The sequence below is a fragment of the Nipponia nippon genome, unplaced genomic scaffold (assembly GCF_047370975.1).
Source record: "Nipponia nippon isolate SJK-2023a ecotype South Korea unplaced genomic scaffold, ASM4737097v1 scaffold_1, whole genome shotgun sequence".
Taxonomy (NCBI): Eukaryota; Metazoa; Chordata; class Aves; order Pelecaniformes; family Threskiornithidae; genus Nipponia; species Nipponia nippon.
This window is the reverse complement of record NW_028262290.1, coordinates 50,090,419-50,111,911: the sequence shown is the minus strand read 5'-3', so window position 1 is coordinate 50,111,911 and position 21,493 is coordinate 50,090,419. Positions and strand designations below refer to the sequence as shown.

General features: G+C 46.3%; 1 protein-coding gene and 1 long non-coding RNA gene across 9 annotated transcripts in view; one reads left to right on the top strand and one right to left on the bottom strand.

Moving 5' to 3' along the window:
* The window catches only part of KCTD1 (potassium channel tetramerization domain containing 1), a 110,521-nt gene that overhangs the window by 62,637 nt on the left and 26,391 nt on the right, over positions 1-21,493 (bottom strand). The window contains exon 1 of one of the 8 annotated variants that reach the window (XM_087754594.1): positions 9,776-9,823. The exons of 3 other annotated variants lie outside the window; for them this stretch is intronic. Coding sequence is in view for 1 of the 5 variants with exons in the window: in XM_087754564.1 (XP_087610690.1) it covers positions 4,432-6,285 (1,854 nt within the window). In the remaining 4 variants the exon portion in view is untranslated. Of the gene's footprint in view, positions 1-4,431; positions 6,286-6,516; positions 6,561-7,538; positions 7,683-9,775; positions 9,824-21,493 lie in introns of those variants that run through there. 4 more of the 8 variants (XM_087754624.1, XM_087754603.1, XM_087754587.1 and 1 more) reach the window with 4 other exon arrangements.
* Positions 8,615-10,556, top strand: LOC148057370 (uncharacterized). The gene is made up of 3 exons (XR_015704093.1): positions 8,615-8,677; positions 8,778-8,832; positions 10,481-10,556. It is a non-coding gene; the product is annotated as an uncharacterized LOC148057370 (long non-coding RNA).

The window sequence follows — 21,493 nt, the reverse complement described above, 5'->3', positions numbered from 1 at the left end:
TTAACCACTTTCCACACCTGTAACTTAGCAGAAGATTAAAATCTTCCCCATTAAAAAAAAACACAAACAAGAGCCAAGAAACAGTAGCCTCTGAGGTAGGCACAGTTTTTACAGTTCCTTTAATCCTCACACTTTTAAGATTTTAACCTCAGTGTTTCTTTTTAAAAAGACACCAAACAAATCCTAGATTTTCTTGCAAGCTGAGCTAATCCATTAATCAAAGAGGATGGCACTAACTAGGCAGTAGCACAGCCAGTACTAACCTCTGAAACCAGATCAACAGAAGTACTGCCACAAGAACTAACAAGGTATTTAGCAGTCAGCAGTCTTAATAGCTGCTGTACTTTAAGCCTTTAAGATAGGGATATTGCCCCATCTATTATCTGTATAGAAATAAAGCCTAGCATCCTAACACTGGCATCCTAAGCACCCTTCCCTGAAGCTGTCTGATGAGTTCTCCTACCCTCTATATGGAAAGCACCTACTGATGATTCTAGTCAGAGTACTACAAACATTCGTACAGAACAGAAGCCTTTTTTGTGGCCATTTTATGGAAATGTAGTATGTTCCCAGACCAAAGATCAAGCAGAAAGATTCTTATCCACCTCCAAAAAAACCCAGACACTAAAAAGAGCTAGACTAACTTATTAGTTACTTTGATTTATTCCCAGTTGTGCCTGCTGCCTAGTTATATTCATCATGTGCTATTGTTTTGCCGCCTTCTGTGAAACCTGCAGTCAGAACCAGATATCTAGTGCTGGTCAAAGCAAGCCCTTCAAAGACAGCGTAAGGCAACGAAAAGACATGTGCCAGATCAAAAGAAAACAAAAACCCAGCTCTGGATTTAAAGCAGGAGGAAAAATGGTTAAGGATTCCCTGGAACAGCCAAGACAAATGCACGTGGGTCATGTTTTAACAACTGACTGTTTGGTAGATATCTTAATAGCTGATGAAACTCTTCACAAGCAGCCCAGAGAAACCCAGCTGAGTTAGGGAACCGACATAACTGAAGCATTTTCAAGTGACAAGCAACTCTCCTCACCCATGGCAGAAGCCAATTTATTTTCTTAGACCTATTTTTGGGTATTACTACTATAGTAAGTTCAGTGTGTACCAGATCTATAAATCTCAACAGCTACCACCACATTGTAGCATCAAAAGCTTAAACTTTAGCTATTGTTCATCTTTCAGTAACACACAAGATGAACAACAGCCAAATTACATCCCTCTGTCATCAACTTGAACTGAAGTACTGCTGTCAGTGGCAGGAAAATTGCTACACTTCAGAACAAATAAGGACTGAAAAGAAAGTTGTTGCATGATGGCACAGTGCTGTATGCTGAAAATACACTCTACAAATGCTGCTTTCAAGGCTGCAACCTAAAGCAATAGTTGGATCAAGATGAACATTTAATGTACCTTTCCCTAGCTCTGGAGGAGGCTTCTACAAACCCAGGATTGAAAAGACATCTTGGGGCTAAAACAAAAGCAACCACAATAGAAAAGCATAAAATTAACATCCTTGCACAGATTCTTACACTTGAAGTTTGTAGTCAGTGCAAAGTGAAGACATCCCATTTAGGGCCTTCGTTTAACCTTTTCCATACCTTGCTTGATGCTATCAATGCTATAAAAAAAAAAGCATACGTGCATGCTAAGAAACCCACTCATCACGCCACCGTTTATTCATCAGAGTATTGCACATGTCTATGAGGGCAGCAGAATCTGTCTCCTGGAAGGATAATTGCAAAGACAACCAATAAACCACAAACTTATGACCTTCATGTTTTCAAGGAATCAGTAATATTTGTCAACAGTGGAATTTAGTGTCACGTTACTTGATGAGATGTATTCAGTAAAAAGGCCTGGAAAGTCTTTGTTTATAATTAAGCAGTAACGATTGAGGGCCAGGGCATTTCCTGGGGATTAATGACCGGCTGGGAGAGTCGATGGCTTGAGGCAATGCCTTGGGCCATTAACCCCGGCCAGTCATTAATTTCCCCAGGAAATGCCCTGGACCTCGATTAGTGTAACTATTATAAAAGGTAGCTAGGGAGAAAAAGTTTAGCATTAACATTCTCCCAAGGAAATCTATTCCACAGCCAATATTTTTTCATTTTGTCACATCCCAGAAGAAGTGCATAAGTTAAAACTGACAAGAGAAGAATCGGTGATTAAAAAGAGAGAAAAAAAAAAAGGAGACAGTTTTTCTTCTCCTAAAGACTTAAATTAACGAGTTTTGTAGCGAAGGCAAGATTCAGCTACAAAAGTGGCCGGGCAGCTTGTTTAGCTCATTAAATTGTGAACGGAGATGAACATTTGCATATAATTACTGAAAAAAAACCCCACACTGTCTAGTATCCTCGCTGATTGCTCATTTTCTTTCTTAATACACTTAAGAAAACAGCACATGCCTGTGTACTCTATCATCTATTTTAGATATTTCTCCCCTTCTCGCCAGAGCCCGCCACTAATGAGAATTACAGCTCTGAATGCTTCACATAGGAAGCGCGGCTCTGCGACGAACAGTACAGCGGCTGGATTTCTCCTCACCTAAGCTTTATGCAAGTGTGAAGAGATTTGTGGGCCGGGGTAGAGATCCAGCTCTCCAGCCTGATGACTGAAGGTACCAAGACACCTCATTTAACAGGTTAAAGACACGCATACTCCGCTACCGCTAACTGGATCAGAACTGCTCTGCCCATTTCCCTCTTCCCCTTCCCGTACTCATGTGCGCTGCTGCTCTAAAAAAGCTAAACTATGCCTGAAGTTTCAAAATTACTTTCAAGGTCATTAAAAGTGAGGGAAAGAGGAGTCTAGGGCTAAATACAGCAAAGAGCATTAGCTTATACCTGAAATAATGAGCTAGAACAAAAACATTATCTGCACATAATCAAGCCTCTAAGCCATTCAGAGACACCAGATACACACAGCAGGAGATCAAACTAGAGTACTCCACTGAAGTGGTCCAAAAAAAAAAAAATCCCTGCTAAAAAGGAGAGGTCACAGGTATTTTAAAGAACACAGATGCTTATGCAGGCATTCACTGGAAGCCCCCCTGTCCCTCCCTCCCTCCCTCCCTCCCTCTCCCCGCCGGCCCCCCCCCCCCGCAATTAGCCTTCAGGCTGATTAGCTGGCAAACTCTTTGAAAGGGTCAGTCTGTCCAGAACTGGTATTTCCACTTGGGAAACAGCTCAGGCATGTCATATACCTGTGCTCACCCAGCGCTGCGCTCTCCGGCCGACAGCTGACGGCTGCGATCCCTGTTATTACTTGACACAAGAATGTCAGAGGGGTTTTGCAATCGTGTAGGGCAGCCAGCAGTAAAGTTCTTGCCTGAAACATGGTATTTTATGGGGCACAGCATAACTGCATACACTTTACAGATTTAGTTAGAATGATTTCCAAACTTCAAGCCAATTGCAGAGGTGCAGCGAGTCTTTAATTGAAGTAATTTAGCTCCAGCGCTGAAACACCAGAAAGGAAAGTACTTTTGGAGGGGACGGGGAGCAGGCATCAGCACGTGCCGGCACACAGCAGAGGGGGTTCGCGAGGCACGCATTAAGGCACAGCGCAACAGCGTTTTTTGACAAGACCGCTTTACCTCAACGAAACACACCTAATGAACTTGGGCTTGTTCCACAGTTAAGCTGCACCTAAATCCGTTTAATTGTGCTCTTACTGTATATTTCACCACTATGGCAACTAACACAACTAAAGGCAATTTTCCTTATTAAAAAAAAAAGGGGGGGGGGAGGGAAGAGGAGGATCACTGCCAGGAAACAAAGCTATTTTAAATAAACAAATACAAGATGAATGCAATTGCCATATTAACCCTCTTGTTAACTTCTGAAGTTTAAAATTACACCCTCATTACTAGTGTGTAATTGAGTATTCTCCTGGCTGTTTCCTGCATTTGAGGTTATTCAAATAGTTCATTAGCACATCAAGAACACCACACACACTAACGATACCTAACATCCTTATCTACTATTTTGGCCCCACTTCCATAACTCACATCTTCCACAAAAAGATAAAGAGGGGGAAAATAAAGAAAAAAAGAGGGAAAAGGGGAGCCTGCAGGGCTGAGCCATCAGTGCCGCTGCCGAGGGGAAGCATGGTAGCACCCGGGCACCTCTCGCAGCCGACCCACAGGCACGCAGAGAGCAGCCACCGGACCGGTGGCAGGCAATGAAGAACTTGGGGGGGGCGAAGAAGTTGGATAACTCACGTCCAGGCTCCTTGGGTGCCTGAACAGCGAGAATCACCCCAGGAGTCACCCAGGGGCTGGCAGTGTGAATCACTGCCCAGCCTCAGGGGAGATGGGGAAGAAAGGAAGGGTGCAGTGGGGGCTATGTGGGATGGGGTGCGGGGTCGCCACCTTGCTTTTTTTTTTTTTTTTTCTCCTTTCTTTTTTCTTTTTCCAGTTACCTGTGTGGGGGAAACAATAGCAGGTGAAACTACTGTGGGTGAAGTGGTGCTTCTGTGCCCATTGGCTTCGGGGAGGAGGTGAGGCAGGGGGTCATGTTTCACTGAGACCACCACCACGGCAGGCGCGGCGGCGTCCAGGGGCTCGGCAGGGCGGCGGCAGAGTCTTTTGGGGGAGGCGGAGGGCCCACATGCGTCGCCACCGGCCGCGGCCCCCGCCGGGAATACTGCCTCGTAGAGTGCCCGCTTGGCCGGGGCCACCGCAGCCACTTCTGCCTTCACCGGCGCGGTGTCACTGTCTTTGGGCAGCACGTAGGGATTGGCGGCGGGCGGCCGGGGCCGTGGTCCACCATTGAGGGCAGCAGGGGTGTAGCAGCCCCCGCCGGCAGGGTGGTGGAGGAGGTGGTGGTGGTGGTGGTGGGGAGGGGGGTGGTGGTGTGGCTGCTGTGGTCCCCCCAGCTTGGTGCCGATGCCGGCGATGCTGTTGAGGGTGGCGATGGAAACGGCACCAATGCAGTGGTTGGTGTAGGTCTTGGAGAGCTTGGCCGCCTTGGACAGCATCTGCATGCGGGTGCCCAGGAGGTTCTTGCCGATGGCCTTGTTCTCATACCAGGTGATGTCACCCTCGCTGCAGTGGTCCCGCGGGCGCTGGAAGAAGGCCTTGCAGAGGGGGTTGCGCTTGGAGAGGTACTTGACAAAGCTGGCGTAGGGACAGAACTCGGTGCCAGTCTCATACATGCGGGGCAGGTTCTCCTCGTCGCTGCTCTCCGCCCGCTTCTTGCTCCAGGAAGACGAGCGTGACTTGTGGTAGGGCCCCAGTGCCTTGAAGTAGACAAACTTGCGTCCATCCTCATCCACGGCCAGCCCAAAGGAGTCCTCCTCCAGCTCCCGCTGGTTCTCCCGGCCCCGGGTGCAGAAGTACATGCAGGTCTCGAACCAGACCTTGTTGAGGAGCCCGAAGGGGCTCTGGGTGCTGAAGACACTGCAGGTGTACAGCTTGCGGAGGTCGGCGCGGGTGATGGCCTGCTTCTGTACCACCGGCCCGGCGCCCTGCTCCTCCAGCTTGCGGATGACAGCGGCCAGGGTGAGGTTGGCGGCGCGGAGCTCGGGGTCCTTGGTGAGGTCGAGGGTGCGGCAGTAGGGCGGCTCGTTGAGGTAGCGGTTGAGGGAGCTGCGGATGCTGATGAGGGAGGACTTGGAGTAGAGCTGCCCGCTCTTGGAGCGCGCCTCGGCGTAGAAGGAGCGCAGGACCCGGCAGAGCGCCCCCTTGTCCATCGTCTCGAAGTCGGGGCTCTGCGCCTTCTCGCTCAGGTACTCGCGGAAGATGCGCACGGCGTAGCGGGTGGCCAGACGCGTGTTCTCGCTCAGCCGCGCCCGCTCCGGCCGCTGCAGCAGCAGGGCCGCCTCCAGCTCCGCGTCCTCCGCCGCCCCCCCGGGGCCACCGCCGCCGCCGCCCCCCGGGGCAGCCGCCGCGGCGCCCCCCGGGGCCGCCCCGACGCCGCCGCCGCCCGGCGTACGGCCCGGGGCGGGCGGCAGCGGCTCCGTCTCCTCCTCGCCGTCCCACTCCAGACCCATCTCCTCTTCCTCCTCCTCCTCGTCCAGCAGCAGCCCCCCATCGGCTCCGTCCTCCTCCTCCTCCTCCTCGTCCCCCGTTATCTGCACCTCCTGGATCTCATCCTCCTCCTCGCCCTCCTCCTCCTCGCCGGCGCTGCAGTAGCGGTGCGGGCGGGGGGCGACGCCGCGACCGCGGCCGGGCGGCCGGTCCCCCGCATTGTTCCCGCCGCCGCCGCCGCCTCCGCCTCCCCCTCCGCCGCTCCACTCTCCGCCGCCGCCGCCGCTGCCAGGCATTCTCGCCATATTGCCGTCTCCCTGCCAGTCCTCGGGCAGGGCGCATGCGCTATATTGGACCGCAGCGCTGGAGCGCTTTTGTGTTTTAATGACCTTCAGCTACCGGGAGGCAAAGCCGGGCTCTTAAAGGGGCCGCGCTCCCAGTGGCAGCGATGGGGAAGGGGCGGGAGGGGTTGGGATGGATGGGGAGGAGGCTGAGCCGCGCTAAAGGGGGACCGCGGGGAAGGGAGCGGTACTTACCGCGCCCGCCGCTCACCTCGGGTCCGTCCCGTCGAGCAACGGAGATGGGCGCCGGGGGTGGGGGGGAAACGCCGGGCCGGGGCGGTGGACGCCCCGGCCCGGCGTTTCCCCCCACCCCCGGCGCCCTTCCCGTCTCCCCATCCCCGAAAAAAAAAAACCAAAACAAAACCAAAAAAACCCCACTCCGTGTGCAGAGCAGCTCTTTCGGTAGCGACGGACCGCCACCAAGCAGCCGGGACGGAGGTCGGCGCGCCTCGCACCTCCTCAACCATCGCACATCCTCATTTCACAGTAACTTAAAAGCAAACATAGGAAGAAAAAAAAAAAAACGGAAAAAAAACCCCAAACCACCAAAACCACCCAAACAAACTCGGGTTGTGCTTGCCCGGCAGAACGGCTCTGCCCTCGACGGGATGCTGGCGGGGCGGACCCGGTCCCCGCCTGCGGGACCGCCGCGGCATCGCACCTTTAGCCGGGCGCCTGGATTTCGGTCGAGGGGCTCGGGAGGAGATGGACGCTCGGGACTTTGCATCCGTGCGGTTCGGAGTACGCCCGGGAAAAGCCGGCTAGCAGCCGCGGCGCTCGCTTGGATTGCGGGAGCCCCGGCGAGGTTGGTTGCGGAGAGGGAGAAATAAAGACTCGGGGGCTGACGGGCGCCCGCCCCGGGCCGCCCACTAGCTCGCTGGGGCTGCAGACTTTAGGACAGCCGGAGGGCCCTCGGCCCCCTCTGCCACCCAGGGAGCCCCGCTCCGTCCTCAGCTGCCCCCTTCAGCGACGGGGAAAAAAAAAAAACCGAGGGCACGCCAGAGAGCAGGGGGGTACGGAGGAGGCCGCTCTGCGGGGGCTTTCACAGAGGGGAGCCCCCGAGCAGCCCAGCGCCGGCGGGGAGCGGAGCCTCGGCCCTGCCCTCCGCCAGCTCCGCACCCCCGCGGCGGGAAGCTCCTGCCCGCCGCCCGGCTCTGCCCGGGGGAAGCCGTACCCAGCGGCACCGCCAGCAGCCGCCTCGCTGCACGCCGCCTTACCCTTCCTTCCCCGGGAAGGGTCCTTTGCCGGGCCGGAGGGCGCAAGCCCTGCGGCCGCGCACCACGAGCGGGGGAAGCCGGGGACAAGAGGGGACGAGGCGGCCGTACCTCCCCAGCTCCCCACCGGTAGCACTCGCACTACACACACTGAGCTCCCCACAGAGCTCCCTGTGCCGCCTAGCCGGGCGATTTCTTTTATTTGGTACCTTGAAATAAATATTCATTACGACTACTGGCTACACCTGAAATTATAGCCTTAATTGCAAAGCTGCTGGCCTGAGTTACCACATTTGGTGCTTACTCATCCGTAGGCAATTGCTCGGCGCCGGGCCCCAGCCTCGGTGGTTACCTGGGGGGGGCCTCGGTGCCGGTGCCCGGCAGCGCCGGGCCCCGCGGCCGCCCCCGGGGCGGAGACCGGCGGCCACGGAGGGGGCGTGCGGGGCAGCCCCAGCCCTCGCCGTCCGGGCGAACGTGGGATCCCAAAGAAGGGATGTGCAAATTGTTGAGCAAATTAGGCCAATTCGAAACAAATAAGCGCTCCGGAAAGAGAGCCTGCCGCTCCCAGAAAATAATTGAAAAGAAACCCGGCACTGTTATATTGATGTAAGACTGGAGTAATTACACCGAGGTCAAACTTGTTGCATGCACTAGAGAAGTTGTACTAGCTCTGTAGTTTGAGAGCGGATTGTGTTCCCTCTTAGGTCGATGGCATATATATATATATATTCTAGATATTTTTTTCCTATGCATATAAAGAGGATATAAATAACTTTTTTTTCCCTGTCATATGCTATTTGCAACCCAATCCTGAAACAAAGTCTCAAAGACCTTCCAATGATGGACCACATGCTGAAATAGATAGCTAAAAGCAGTAAGACCATGTTGTGGTTAAAACCTAAATGCCCCAGACAAGCTCCTTTCAGGAGCTTTAACAACCCACCTTGGAAGACCGAGAACTGGAGGGCTTGTGACATATACCTTTTCTATGGGGATCTTTTTTTTTTGTTTATTATTCCCATAAGTGTTAAAAATTACGATTGGCATTCACCTTTGAACTTGATTCTGTCTTAAGATCGTAGAAGAGATGAAGCCACTTTCTTTTTTAAGAAGAGCTTTTCAGAGCCACATGAGTGCAAAAGGTAATTGACCGTTTGATTTTTTTAACTTTAAAAAAGATGAACACCAGGTTGACAGCTTCTGTCCTTGGATGTTCATTTAATCACCATTTCCTGATTACAGGAGGTGAACTATGTTGACAGACTTGGAGATGAATATGGAGCCCAGTATACTAATAGTAAGTATAAAGGACAGAAAAAACTTGCAGTGAGGTTGGAGGGGAAAAATATATATGGAGCATCCATATTACACACATCAATTGGAAGCACCTCAGCAGCCAGGGGGGAATTCAGAGAGTAGCAAGTGAGGTGTTTAGCATGCTGCAGGCACCCATAATTGGGAAGACACCCGTATAATGTATATACCTGTATAACCTATATGTATATATGTGTGTGCATGTGTGTATATATTCATATGTAAGTCAATCACGTACATATGTTCACTTATGTGTCTGCATTCCTGAAGATAAGATTTAGCCTAGTCAGTTGGATTCCAGAAGTTTAAATCCTATTATTCAATCTCTCAAGTTAGACGAGGTAATCGAACCGCATACCAAAACGGCGCGAGTTGCACAAGGTTGTCTAATGGAAGTTGGCATAACAACATTCAATTTACATCCACTCCACCCTCCATGTCACTAATCAGTTTTATCCTGCTGAGAGCTCCACGCAGGCATAGATAGCATTCTCCCCTAGCACTCAAGGTTTGAGGCTGATTCTAATACAGGTCCTGTCCATACTTGGAGAATACGTTTTATTACTGCTGTCAGTAAAGAAGATGTAATACCCACAGAACACTAATAACGCACCCACTAGACTGGATTATCCTTCCTGGTATGGACTTGGAGATCAGGCCATTTGCATTATTAGCACGCCAGGTTAAAAACCAAAACCAAAAAAACCTTCTCCGTGAGCCAGTTGGTTTACAATAAAGGTAATGCTTGTAACCACGTTACCAAATAGTTTCAGGCCTTTCCTCACTTCTTTTTTAAGTTACTCTTCCCCCTGGCCCCCAGTCTCGCTCCTGGCAAGCAGAGAGCTTGCTAGAGCCACGCTCTTTGACAATCCGACTGTTGTGCTAAAGCTCTCCACAGCCTTGTTCTCCTTCAGACTGACACATACCTGTAGCCTCCGTAAGTGGTTATTTCACTTACAGCCACCTAAGCCTTCCTGGTTTGGTGTTTCTAGGTAGGTGTTTCATCATGAAGCTTCACCAGGAACTAAACTGGAATATCCCCCAAAAGCCAAGAAGCAAAGAAAATCCATTGGGCTTGTTTGTTCCCCGGGATCCAGTCTAGGCATCTAGAAAAGATTTTAAAAAACAGTGCTTGAAACAAGTTTGTTGGTTAACCCTAAGGCTGACCACATGGCATCTTTTTAAGAAAATAGCTTTTTCTCCATGTACACTTTTACTGTTAGTTTAAAGGCAATAAACTTGTTCTTAAAATGTGCTAATATGTTTTCTAAACACAAGATATTTTCGCTGTAGAGGCCGGCTATGTGGAAATTGGTATGAGAAATCCATATTGACACTACAGAACTAGAAGGCAAATAACACTTGGGACTCTTGGAAAATTCACTTAGGGAAAAAGCATGTCCTAGAAATCCTTCTCCCATCCAGAAACATGCAGGTTTGAGATAAGATTTTTTAGCATTTCAGAACTGTCACTTCAAAATGCCAATTCCATTTTTATTTTACTCTTTTACTTGTGTATATGGTGTTTCTAGTTGTTTCATTACTTCTTGATACTAGGGACAGCTGATGCTGACATATAATGTGGTATAATAGATTTTAAATCTCTTTTATTTTAAATTTTTCTTTTTTAGATGAGCGTCTCCTGTCTGCGTGGCAATGAAACGGCTTTATATAACTCAACAAAGGAGACATTGATTTAGGAAAGTAATGATGTATCCATCAGCGCTAAGTTGCAGCTGCTCTTAATGAATTTTGAAATACAAAAAGCTATTTCACCTCTTAGATTGTCATATTATGAAATGTTAGTGGTAGTTGCGCATATCAAAGCACCAGCTACTACCGACAGGTTGTGAAATGTGAAGGCAGCATCAAACCAGCCCCCTCATGAAGCTCCACGGTGCCAATCAAAAGCATATTTCTGAAGTACGCTTATATCTTTTCTCCCGCAGGTACTTGCTGTTATTCACTTGACTGCTTTTTTTTTCTTTTACAAAAGCAATATTTTTGTTGCTGAGGCCATGATTTGTTTCCCGATTGCTCCTTTTTCAAAACAAACCAGAGAAAACCTGAGTCATCATCTTTGTAAGAAAGCACGCATTTAGTGCTTGGCAAATTAAAAGTCAAGACTTCGTGAATCATCGTTATTTTCAGTGACAAGCAGCTGGAGCATTTTTGCTTCCAAAATTATAGAAGAACTATGTTGTCAGACAGCTTGGAGAGAGGCAGGTAGTAAATTGCATTGCACTGCATAAAGGTTTTAAGGGTCTTTTAAAACGTGCTGGAGGTAAGTTGCCAGGAGATATATTAATGTTTTATTTAGCTGTGTTTCAGTTTATGTTTGTCTTTGCTGCTGTGGTGATGAGGGCACTTGAAACAAATTGGCTGGTCTGTGAGGAACAGCAGTAGCTGGTTATAATTGCTCTAGCAGTTGTCCGGTCATTTCTATGAACTACTGACACTGAGCAAGCCGGCACATTAGTGGCATAACGTTTATCCTCTGTGGAGAGAAAGAGCTCTTTCCATCCAGGCTGATAATTTAAGTTAGTTTTTAGTCCTTCTCAACTGGGTCCATAAATTCTATGTGAGGGAAATTTAGAAGGACCAAGCCAGTAGCTCAAGAAAGGAACCTCCAAAGAGAGATCCCTGTGAAACCACAAAGCCTTGTTAATAGGTGTTGTAGGTCTGTGTCAGTACAGGTTTTCACTTTATACAGTGGTTTTAGTACTACGTAATAGAGCATAAATTAATGCTGTATTGGATATGGAGTTCTTGAAATCCTATTTTCCGTTCATAATCTTCCAATAAAAATTTATTTTGAACTAAAAGTTCAGCCTGGAAGTCACACTGGGCTGGATGAAGTCTAGAAATGCAGGGAGGGATGAATGGTTATATGACAAGAGGGTCAGGCTAAGAAGGCTCCTTAAACTCACCTTTAAGAAAAAAGGAAGAAAAAAACCTGAGTCCCAACAATTTAACAAATAAAAATGTAATGTAATGAGACTCTGAAGAAATGCACTTTCCACCTTGTTTCTGTACCGTATGGATTCTATCTTGTTTACTTTTTCTATCCCCATTGCATGACCCAAAGTTTCCGTGCTGCCACAAGGTGTACTGAGCGCTGATTCCCGCGCGGGGCCAGAGGTAGGGCTTTACACCCCACAAAACTTATTCACACCAGGCTTTTCTCAGAGCTGGGGGTCCTCAAGAGACAGGACAACAGCTGGCCTTCAGCACAGCCTGGAAAAGGGAATCTTCCTCTGACCGTCGGCTAGTGGCTTTAATGCCTCTTTATACCGTGAATTCACTGTCAATATATTTTTGTTTTGCCTTAGTGACTGAAATAAACTGATTATTCCCCTTTTCCACCAGTATTATGTCTGTGTCGTAGTGAATTTGGAAATTCCTTTTCAGGTATTTATGTAGCAAAAACCCCAGCATCAATGGCCTGTCTACTTGGATTTTCTTTTCTCAATTGAGTTAACTCAGCTGGGTCGACACAAACCCAGTTTAAGCAATTTTAAAACTGGGTGAGTTCATACGAAGCCCGCAGAGGGTGTAACCATACTGTTAAGCAGTGTCAGAGCCCCACTCCAGCTGTCATCCAGACCCACCTTTCTGTTGCTGAGACAGTAACTTACAATTAAACACAACTTTCATTTTTCTATGTCTCCCCTTCATTCTCCCCCATTTTATTTGATATGATGTTGGCAAATCTGATCTGTGCAAATTTTGCATCTATTTTCTTTTAAACCATGATCTGGTCATGATGTTTTCTGGCCCTAGTAATAGAATGCCACATTCCCTTCTCAATGTGAGAGATACTAAAGTATCACTAGTTATCCTATGAGATCTAAACACACAGGAACCGCCTAAATAAGTTTTCCATCACAGATTGCACTAACTGGTAAAGCAGCATTTGAGTAGAAGGGAACAAATTCATAGATCATATAGAAGAAGAATACAGGGGTAAAAAAGTATAGCACGTTCACCTCCAGCCTCCTTCATGTCATTTATCAGACTATAATTTAATTCGTATTAAGAAAAAAGTTGTTGTAAAACATGTGACAGAATACTAATAGATAAAAAAAAATTGCGTGCTTATTTGGATTTGACTCATCCTTTATTGAAAAGCACTGTCACAAACTAAATGTTGCTAGTGTACGTGATTTCAGGTAAAAACTGGGGAAAAATCTTCAGGATATTGTCAGGACTTTCATTTGAGGTTTAAAGCCAAAGGCCATGAAGTAAAAGAGATCTGAAGGTGCAGACTGCAATACAGTGCTGTGTTTTAAGTTATAGAGGATAAAGCTTGGAAAAGTAAAGAAACTGAATTGATTCAGAGATAAGATAAAGAAAGCTTACAAAGCTCAGTGAAAAAGACTGGATGCATTGGATGTACGTCTCTTGTTTTTTCAGTATCGGGTAATACTAAAACAGATGAAAAATACCTTCTAACAGCTGGTGAGCATCACTATTTTCTTAGAGTCTGGCATTCCGAAAAAATTATGTCTGCAGCTGTTGAGTGTGAGTGCAAAACCTTTTTGTCCATCCTTGAGTTGTACCTTGCTTTGAATAGGCTTGCCTTTTTCTGCCCATGAAATATTAAGCTGTGGCCAATTCAAAGTTTCCTTATTTGAACATCAAGGCTAAAATTCAGTTTCTTTTCTCAGAACTAAAGGTGTCATCAAATAAATACAAATAAATTAGAAAACTCTCAGAGCCAACACTTTGCACATTCATGGACTGAATTATTTACTTACAAGCAGGTAGTTATTTGCTAGTAAAGACCCTGGGTTTTAGGATCAATGAGCATTGTTAAAATAAGGAAGAAAAAAATTGTAAGCTCTTCTTTTGCCTTGGACAAAACAAGGTCACATTTGCAATTTGCAGTGCATGATCTCTCCATTAGCAATCTTGGCAAAGGTTTATTGAGTTATTCTGAATAATTCCCTCCAAGTTATGAGTGTGTCACTTGGCCTGTTACGGACCTGTCCCTGCAGTTTACTCTGCTGTTTACCTGTGTATTGTCAGACTCGTTCTTGCTGATTGGCGTCAAAGGAAAAAAAGCAGTTTTTAAAATCAAAGCTTCAGTGTGGAAGGATATCAAGTGTGAAATCCAGACCCATTGCTTTCATTCTGGCTTTAGTGATCATAGAAACCTGCTGTAGGGCAGGACTAACCTGCCAGAAAATTATTATTGAGCCCTGGTAACTCAGATATATGTGCAGACTTGAAAATGTTGTTCTTTGTGCCAACTGCAGGTTCTACAAGAACCTCACATGGTTTCCTTCACCTGGCTCAGAAATATGCTGCATTCCACCATAAAGAGGAGGAAGTTTGTTAATTCCCAGGCAGCTGTGAACAATTTAATTTCTTTCCAAACAGCCCGGCATCCTATTCCAATTGTGAACTTTCTTGGGGGATGGATAGTTTGAAGAGCTGGTGAGAGATAACAGGGCCTTTATTTCAAGGTCATTCCTATGGATTTGGCCTTGACAGTAACATCTTGATAACAGGGTTGCCAAATCTCACAGCCACATGATACTTAGTGGTTTTGGAGTTTCCTCCTCCATATGCTGGAATGGAGAGGTTGAAAGTTACCATTTGGAAGAGAAGTTTGAAACCTTGAATTACTGCTCTGTAAAAACTGGGAAATCAGGTGGAGAACCACAGTTTTGTAATTTTAGAAAGAAGAAATCCCTGTGATCTTGAAGATAGACTTCTTTATTCTGAAGACTGGTGGTTGGCACTCCTGGGGTTTCCCAGATAAACTTGCCTACGAGAACTGAGCTGGTAACTTGACTTGGTTTTCTGGGCAAGTCTCTAAATTACTGACTTCTTTTCCTCTCAAGATTTCTTGATCAAAAAATCACTATCCAAACCCTATGCAAGGCATTTTTTCTACCTCTTTGGCAATATATTTAGAAGAGTCAAAGAATCACAAGGAACTACTTGAAGAAATCCATATCCAGATTTCTTCGAGTTCTCAGAACCAATAACTTTGTTCTGATTCTTAGAAGGTCTCTGCATTCAAAAACTATTGTACAGGTATTTAAGCCAGCTGTACTTTTAAATAGGCTTGCACCTGATACCGTTTCCATGGGAGCTGCTTTGTGCTTAGCTATTTGCAAACATGGCTGCTTATGTAGATAATTAAATTAGAGTTAGTGAACCCAGTGTTCTTCTGAAAAGCTGACCTTTGGTCTTTCTGGCACACTGGTAGAAGACTGAAGGAAAATACATCCTTTCTGTGCTTTACGTATTCTGTACCACAATTTTTTTCCCTCTAAAACTAGCTAGATGTGACTTTCAGGATGCTGCTACCGAAAGCTCCTGCTATTTCACTGCATTTTCAGCAGTGACAGTTGGATTGTTCTGCCCAACTCTAGATACAGCATTTAATCAGCTTAGTTCTTCTATTTTCACCGTAGTTCCCTAATTTTTTCTTTTGTTCAGCAAGATATATTGGGCTCTGCTTACACTAAAATGTTTAGTAATACTCTCTAAGAGCTAGTTTTATTCCATTAGAAACTTCTGGTGTTTAAGTACTTTGGAATCTCAGTCATACATAAAGTGGAGAGGCAGAATTACAGGAGCTTTGTTTGTGAAGCTAAAGGGATCAAAGTATCTGGATTAATTTGTAATGTTTGGGGGATGGGCACTGTATTTGAAAGGAAGCTCTAGATTCAATTTGTTCACCCATCACTTCAAATGAGCTTGTCAGATCCCAAAGAGGGAGGGACAGGATTTTGTCTTCTGAATTCCAGTTTGGCTACTAGTTCACGGGCTAATTAGGGCCAGGTAGAGAGAACCCCACACGCTGCTGAATAAACTAGAAAAATCCTGATGTCCCACTGAGGTCAGCAGCACTAATTAGTACTCATGAACAGGAAATCTGCTTGAACCTGCCTGCTGCGCTTCCTGGCTTTGGCCACTTCCAAAACCTTATGGGAAAACAATTCTGGTGCTATATCATGGCAGAAACACATGGTGGGTCACTCATGGGCTAACCTGTCCACCTAGAACTTTTATAATCGTTCTCACCTACTGGGGTTGCTGAAATATTGTTGTATGGAGGGTGCGAGCCCAGAGGCTTTTTGGCCACCCAACAGGACAAGTTTGCCCCTTGCAGGGGTACCTCTCCACCTGTCTCTTAAGCTCTGTGGGGCCCAAGAAGCCTGGTACTATTTTGGGAGGTCATGTTGAGAGTTTCAGCTCTCAGCAGTATACCAGTAACACACAGAAGCTACACAGCCACTTCCATGTTGGGGAAGACTGTCGGGTCTTCATTTCTTCGTGCTTTCTGGCCACAAACACTGAGCTTTCATGAAGGTTTTCCCTAACGCCATGGACAAATGCCACTACCCCCCTTTGTTGTCCTGCTCCGAAGCCCACCGAGGGGCAGGCTGCTGAATTCTGGTTTTGCACATGCTCTCTGAAGGGCTGTCCCGTCTCTTAGGCTTTATCTAGACCTCGGTGACTGTTGTTAAAACAACAAATACACCTAAACCCAATACTTTTTCAGTATTTTTGGATATGTTAGTGGAGTAATACCTGCACACTTATAGTATTTTTACCTTTTTATTTGCTGGTGAACAGGAGAATTTTGAAATAAAAAAGTAAGAAGAGTTTTCACCCTCTGAAAGCTTCAGAAAAGACAAACAACAATTTTCATCATAATTTGAACATAAGCACTGTGATATTTGTATTAGGCAAGTCTCCTCCACATCATTTATCATACATTTTTTAATGAAAGGTGGTAAATACTGGCCTCAGAGTAGTTTTCAAAGTCCTATGCATAAACGATTATTCTAATAGGCAGTAGGCAAGCTAGCACTTGCCTATATGAAAAGTTTACCCTTCTTTTTAACCCCAGAGAGAGAACCATTCCTCTCAATTTCTTCTGCTTTGCAGAAAGGGCATGAAACAACCAAAAATTTTGTGAATGTTCTACAACTTGGAATATGTTTTAAACCAGAATAAAAAACCAAACCAAAACAAAAAATCACCTAAGCTGAAAATAGACTAATGTAAATAAGGAAACAAATAAAAACAGTTGATAAAACTTCTGGCTTGGATGACACAAGAGTTTTACACAGTGCTAAAAGAGGATCTTTTCCCTCAAGTGTATCTAAAATGTCACTGAGTCAACAGAACAGTACGCAGAAATGGGAAATAATTGTACTGTATTAGCATAATCAGTTTGAAGATAGTTGGCTGGGTAATGAAGAGGGGACATTTGTCATGTGGAAATTACCCAGTACTACAAAGCACCTATTACCTAATACTGCAAAGCAGTATTAGAAGCACCCCAAAAGCAAGAAAAGAGAAAACCCTGAATCTAAGACCACTGGTTGCACCTCGTCTTTTGTATCTTACCATGAAGAGTATCCTTGTGTTCTGGGCTGAGGCAGACTGGGTTGACTCTGTTGAATCTGACAACAGAGTATGGCTTAGCAAATAGACTGGGGAAAGGAGAATTCAGTCTCAGCTGTTTGCAGTCATCTGAGAGCTTGTGGTGATACATGCCATGCTGTTTGTGCTCGCTGGAAAATGTATACACCTTGGGGGAAAATGTTAGTAATCTGGCAACAAGAGCTAAAGACTTTCCGGCAGAATAATCTGCATCACATATTTGGCTTAGTTTCCTCATGGAAGAAATAGGAAGCCCCCTTGCCCTTGCTTTGTGTAGTCAACCATCATTCAACTTACTATTATATTTTTAAAGGACATTCTCAGTAAACAGCAAGGATACCAAGACTGCTGCTGTGCCTTAATGATATATGTGAGACCTTAATGTTCCCCTGTTAATACAGAGTTCAGAGTCATGAAGGTTTTCTAGGAGAGAGCAGGAACTCTAGAAAATCTCCCACTGCATTTGTAAAACCAGCAGTATTAGGGGAAGCTCATCTTGAACTCATGACAACCAGTCTGACACATGATGACTTGCGAAGTCATAACAGATAGAAATACAATTTCACCACGGGCATTCCTCTTGAATAAAAATTGCCCTCAAAAAACGCCCAGAAATCCAGACCAAACAGATGGCTGTTTCCTCCATTAGCATCCTGTCTTGCCCCTTTTGAACCAGTGCCATGGCTGTATCAGAGAAGATCTGATACCAGGATGTCAGGGCCGGGCTGGGTTAACCAAGGAAAATAAGCTGGAACAACGGTGAATGGCAGGAAAAGGTGCGGGGCTGGAGTTGGACTACAGAAGAATATGAAATGGTTCTGAAATTACTCCCATTCAGGTTGCGCTTTCCTCCAACAATCCCTGCGTCTGCCCCCTAGGTCTGTTGGCAATTATCTGAACCTTTACAGCCCTAAAGCCACCCTGTTGTCAAACTGTGTGCAATTCATCCTATACTTTTCTGAGAGGAACATTTAATAGAAGAAGATGTGGTCTTGCTGCCTGCAGTTTCTTCCCATCAGCAGTCTCAGTGAATAGAAAGAGTCACCGTGGGAGCATTCCTATAGCCCTGATCCATCTACGAACCTTGGGCACATACAGGCATATTCATGAGCTCCATACCTGGAACGGGTGAATGTTTCTCCATAGCACAACTAAATTTGAACTCTGCTGTCCCAGTGAAGGGGCAGTGGTGGACAGGGTTCAGGGCCAGAGCACATTTGACACGGAAAAGGGAGGGGACAGATGTGACAGAGCCAGAAGAAGGCTGCTGTAGAGCCAGACTTCCTTCATCCCACAGCTGACAAGAGGAGGGATCTGACTCTTTTGCCTCCCAGCAGTGACTTGGTGAAGGCAGCAGCAGGAGCGAGTCTCATTTTCTAGGGCTTTGGCACAGGTGACGTAGAATTGGGGCCAGAGCTGGTTTGTTCCTCAAGGTAACCTGCTGCCTTCAGCAGCTTCTGCGTTGCTGGAGCCTCAGGTCAGCTCTGCTCAAAAGCTCCAGCAGCCTTCTCTCAAGTCAAACTGCTGGTGTCACAACCAAAGCCTAAGTAAATTTGCAGTGCCTGCAGAGGCAACAGAAGATTTCTCCTGGGACACTGATAAGGACTCTAGACAGTGCTGGTAAAATTGGCTGATAAATGTCCTGGGCCTGGCGTTCTTCTTCGTGCTGTTATTCTTCTATGAGAAACTCCCTGTTTTTTCCCCTCTCCCTGGTGCATCACACCCAGCTAACGGAAATGCTCCACATCAGTCCCAGCTGAGACAATGCTTCCTCTCTGCATCTGTCCTCCACTCTCTCCAAATCACCTTGTTCTTTCTCCCATACCCTCTCCTTCACCACCTGTTCTTCCTTCAGGAATGAGCAGAGGTACGTGCCCAGCTGCCTGAACTGTTTCCTAGGTTTCTGTTGGTGGGCATCAGGAAGATGAAAGACAGGGAAAAATGGGATGGAAAATACGCTGAGCTGATATGCAAAGCTACCTTGAACATCTCTTCTACTATCTTCTCCTGCTTTATTTCTTCTCCTTTGCAATCCCCTGAAAACTGGCAGGAAAAAATTGCATGCCTGTCAGCTTCAAAGCAGACAAAGAGAAAAACCCCTTCCTTTCTGAGCTGTGATTGTATCTCAGGGTGGACAACTTCCCACACTTCTCCAGCAGAATCCCCAGCTGCTCTGTTGTTCCTATGGAGGCATAAAAACAGCTGAACAGACAGTGCTAATATCCGTGGGAAAGACAGGATGATCCTCCTCCTCCTTCTCCAAGTTCCTTCATTTTTGTATAACCCTGCCTGCCTCCTCAAGAGGTTCCAACTCTACTCAAGGTGGCACCAAGCCCTGCAGCAGTCTGCCAGTACTGATCTCCCTTACCATACGTATGGGAAACTCTGTGCTTTCAGCCACGTGTCCTTGCAAGTGTTTGGGTACAACAGTGCCCAGCCCTTGTCAATCTCAAGTATTTTTATGACCACAAGTTGTTTCCAAACAAAGCACGAAGACAGAGAAAAAGTGTTGATTATTTTTTAAACGGTGTATTTGAGAGTATTCACTTAACCTCTGGTTTTGAGTTTTCAGATTGCATTTGTTTTCAAGTCCTGTTCTGCCTTCCTCTTCTCCCACTGCCCTATCCACTTGCCCTCCATCCCAAACATAAGGGCTAAGGATGATTGTTTCTCCCTTTGAAATCCAAGAATCTCTTCATTCCTGGATATGAGGCACTGGGAAATATACTGGGAGGTGAGGTGGGGGAAGCGGCTTGGCAACCCAAGAAAGAATGCAATAAACCAGTCATTTCCTTCCAAAGCATTAAACCCCACACCCTAGAGTTAGTGGTCTTTATGATAGTGTAGTCAAATAGAAAAAGACTCAGAAAAGCAGAGGAGAAAGGTCCTATATTTCCAAACTGATGCATGGACAAGGTGCCAAATGATTGCATTTCTTTCATTTGCCACAAACTGGGTTAGCTTTGAGCTTGAAGGAGAGAGAATAGCAGGTTTTTAAGTACTGCTTCTGGGCCTGGCATCAACACTTCTGTTGCCATAATGAGTCAGACATCAGAGGCAATACACACAAAAGGATGCAGGCCAATGCCTAGGCAAATAGAAGTGGGAAAGGAGGACTGAAAAATAAGTGCACATGGCAGGGAAGAAGGACTCCATCCCCCAAAATGTTTTGAAATTATAACCTCAATTTCCTGCATTTCAGCAAATAAAGTCACTTCAAAATAAAACCAGTGAAAAAAACCCTCTAGAATTCTGTGCAAGGTTAATTTGCCAGAGGCAGATTTTGTTCTGTTAATTGCCATTTGCCATGTACCAAAGCCACAGTCCCCAAATGCTCTTGCATGTTTCCCATCAGGGAAGCACACACACGATTAAGAACATTTGAGCAGTCATCCTTAGAACTGTGAAAAAGAGAAATCCTTAAATGAAGGGAAATTAGTCTTCTCAACCACAGAAACCACAGCCTCAGATGCTCCTTCCCCTTGCCACCTTCCAGGGCTCCTGAATGGCTGTTGGATGTCTGGGGGTAGATAACTGGCTCTGGGGACAGACTATGGGATGGAAAGTGCATTGAGGGAAAACATTTGAAACTTTGATTTCCACCCTTACCTGGGGGCTCCACTGGGAACTTGGGGCAGTCTAGAGATACATATTTGGCACTTCTCACCTACCGCAGCTGCCAAGTAACTCCCTGATTTATTCTCTTGTGCCTCGTACTTCCAATGTTTTTTCTTCCTCCTGTTTATTTTCAGACCATCCCTTCTTCTCTGCCCCCTCTTTCAACTTCTGTCACCATGACCTGGAGAAGCCATATGCATTGCCTGGTGCTCTTCACTTTCCCTTGTTCTCTCCAACACTTCATCAAACATAATTGTCATGAAGAAAATATTTACTACAAGAAATTACATCGATCTGCTAATCAACTAGTACAAAATTACCAACTAGACCTCCAAAAGACCTCCCATGTCCCTTCCGATCTCTGTTACTAGGCTTCCTGTACCATTTCAGGACTTGTCTACCCTTAACAGTTTTACTAATTGTCGTGGTTTAACCCCAGCCAGCAACTAAGCACCGCCCAGCCGCTCGCTCACTCCCCCCCACCGGTGGGATGGGGGAGAGAATCAGAAGAGTAGAAGTGAGAAAACTCATGAGTTGACATAAAGGCAGTTTAATAGGTAAAGCAAAAGCCGCACACGCAAGCAAAGCAAACCAAGGAATTCATTCACTGC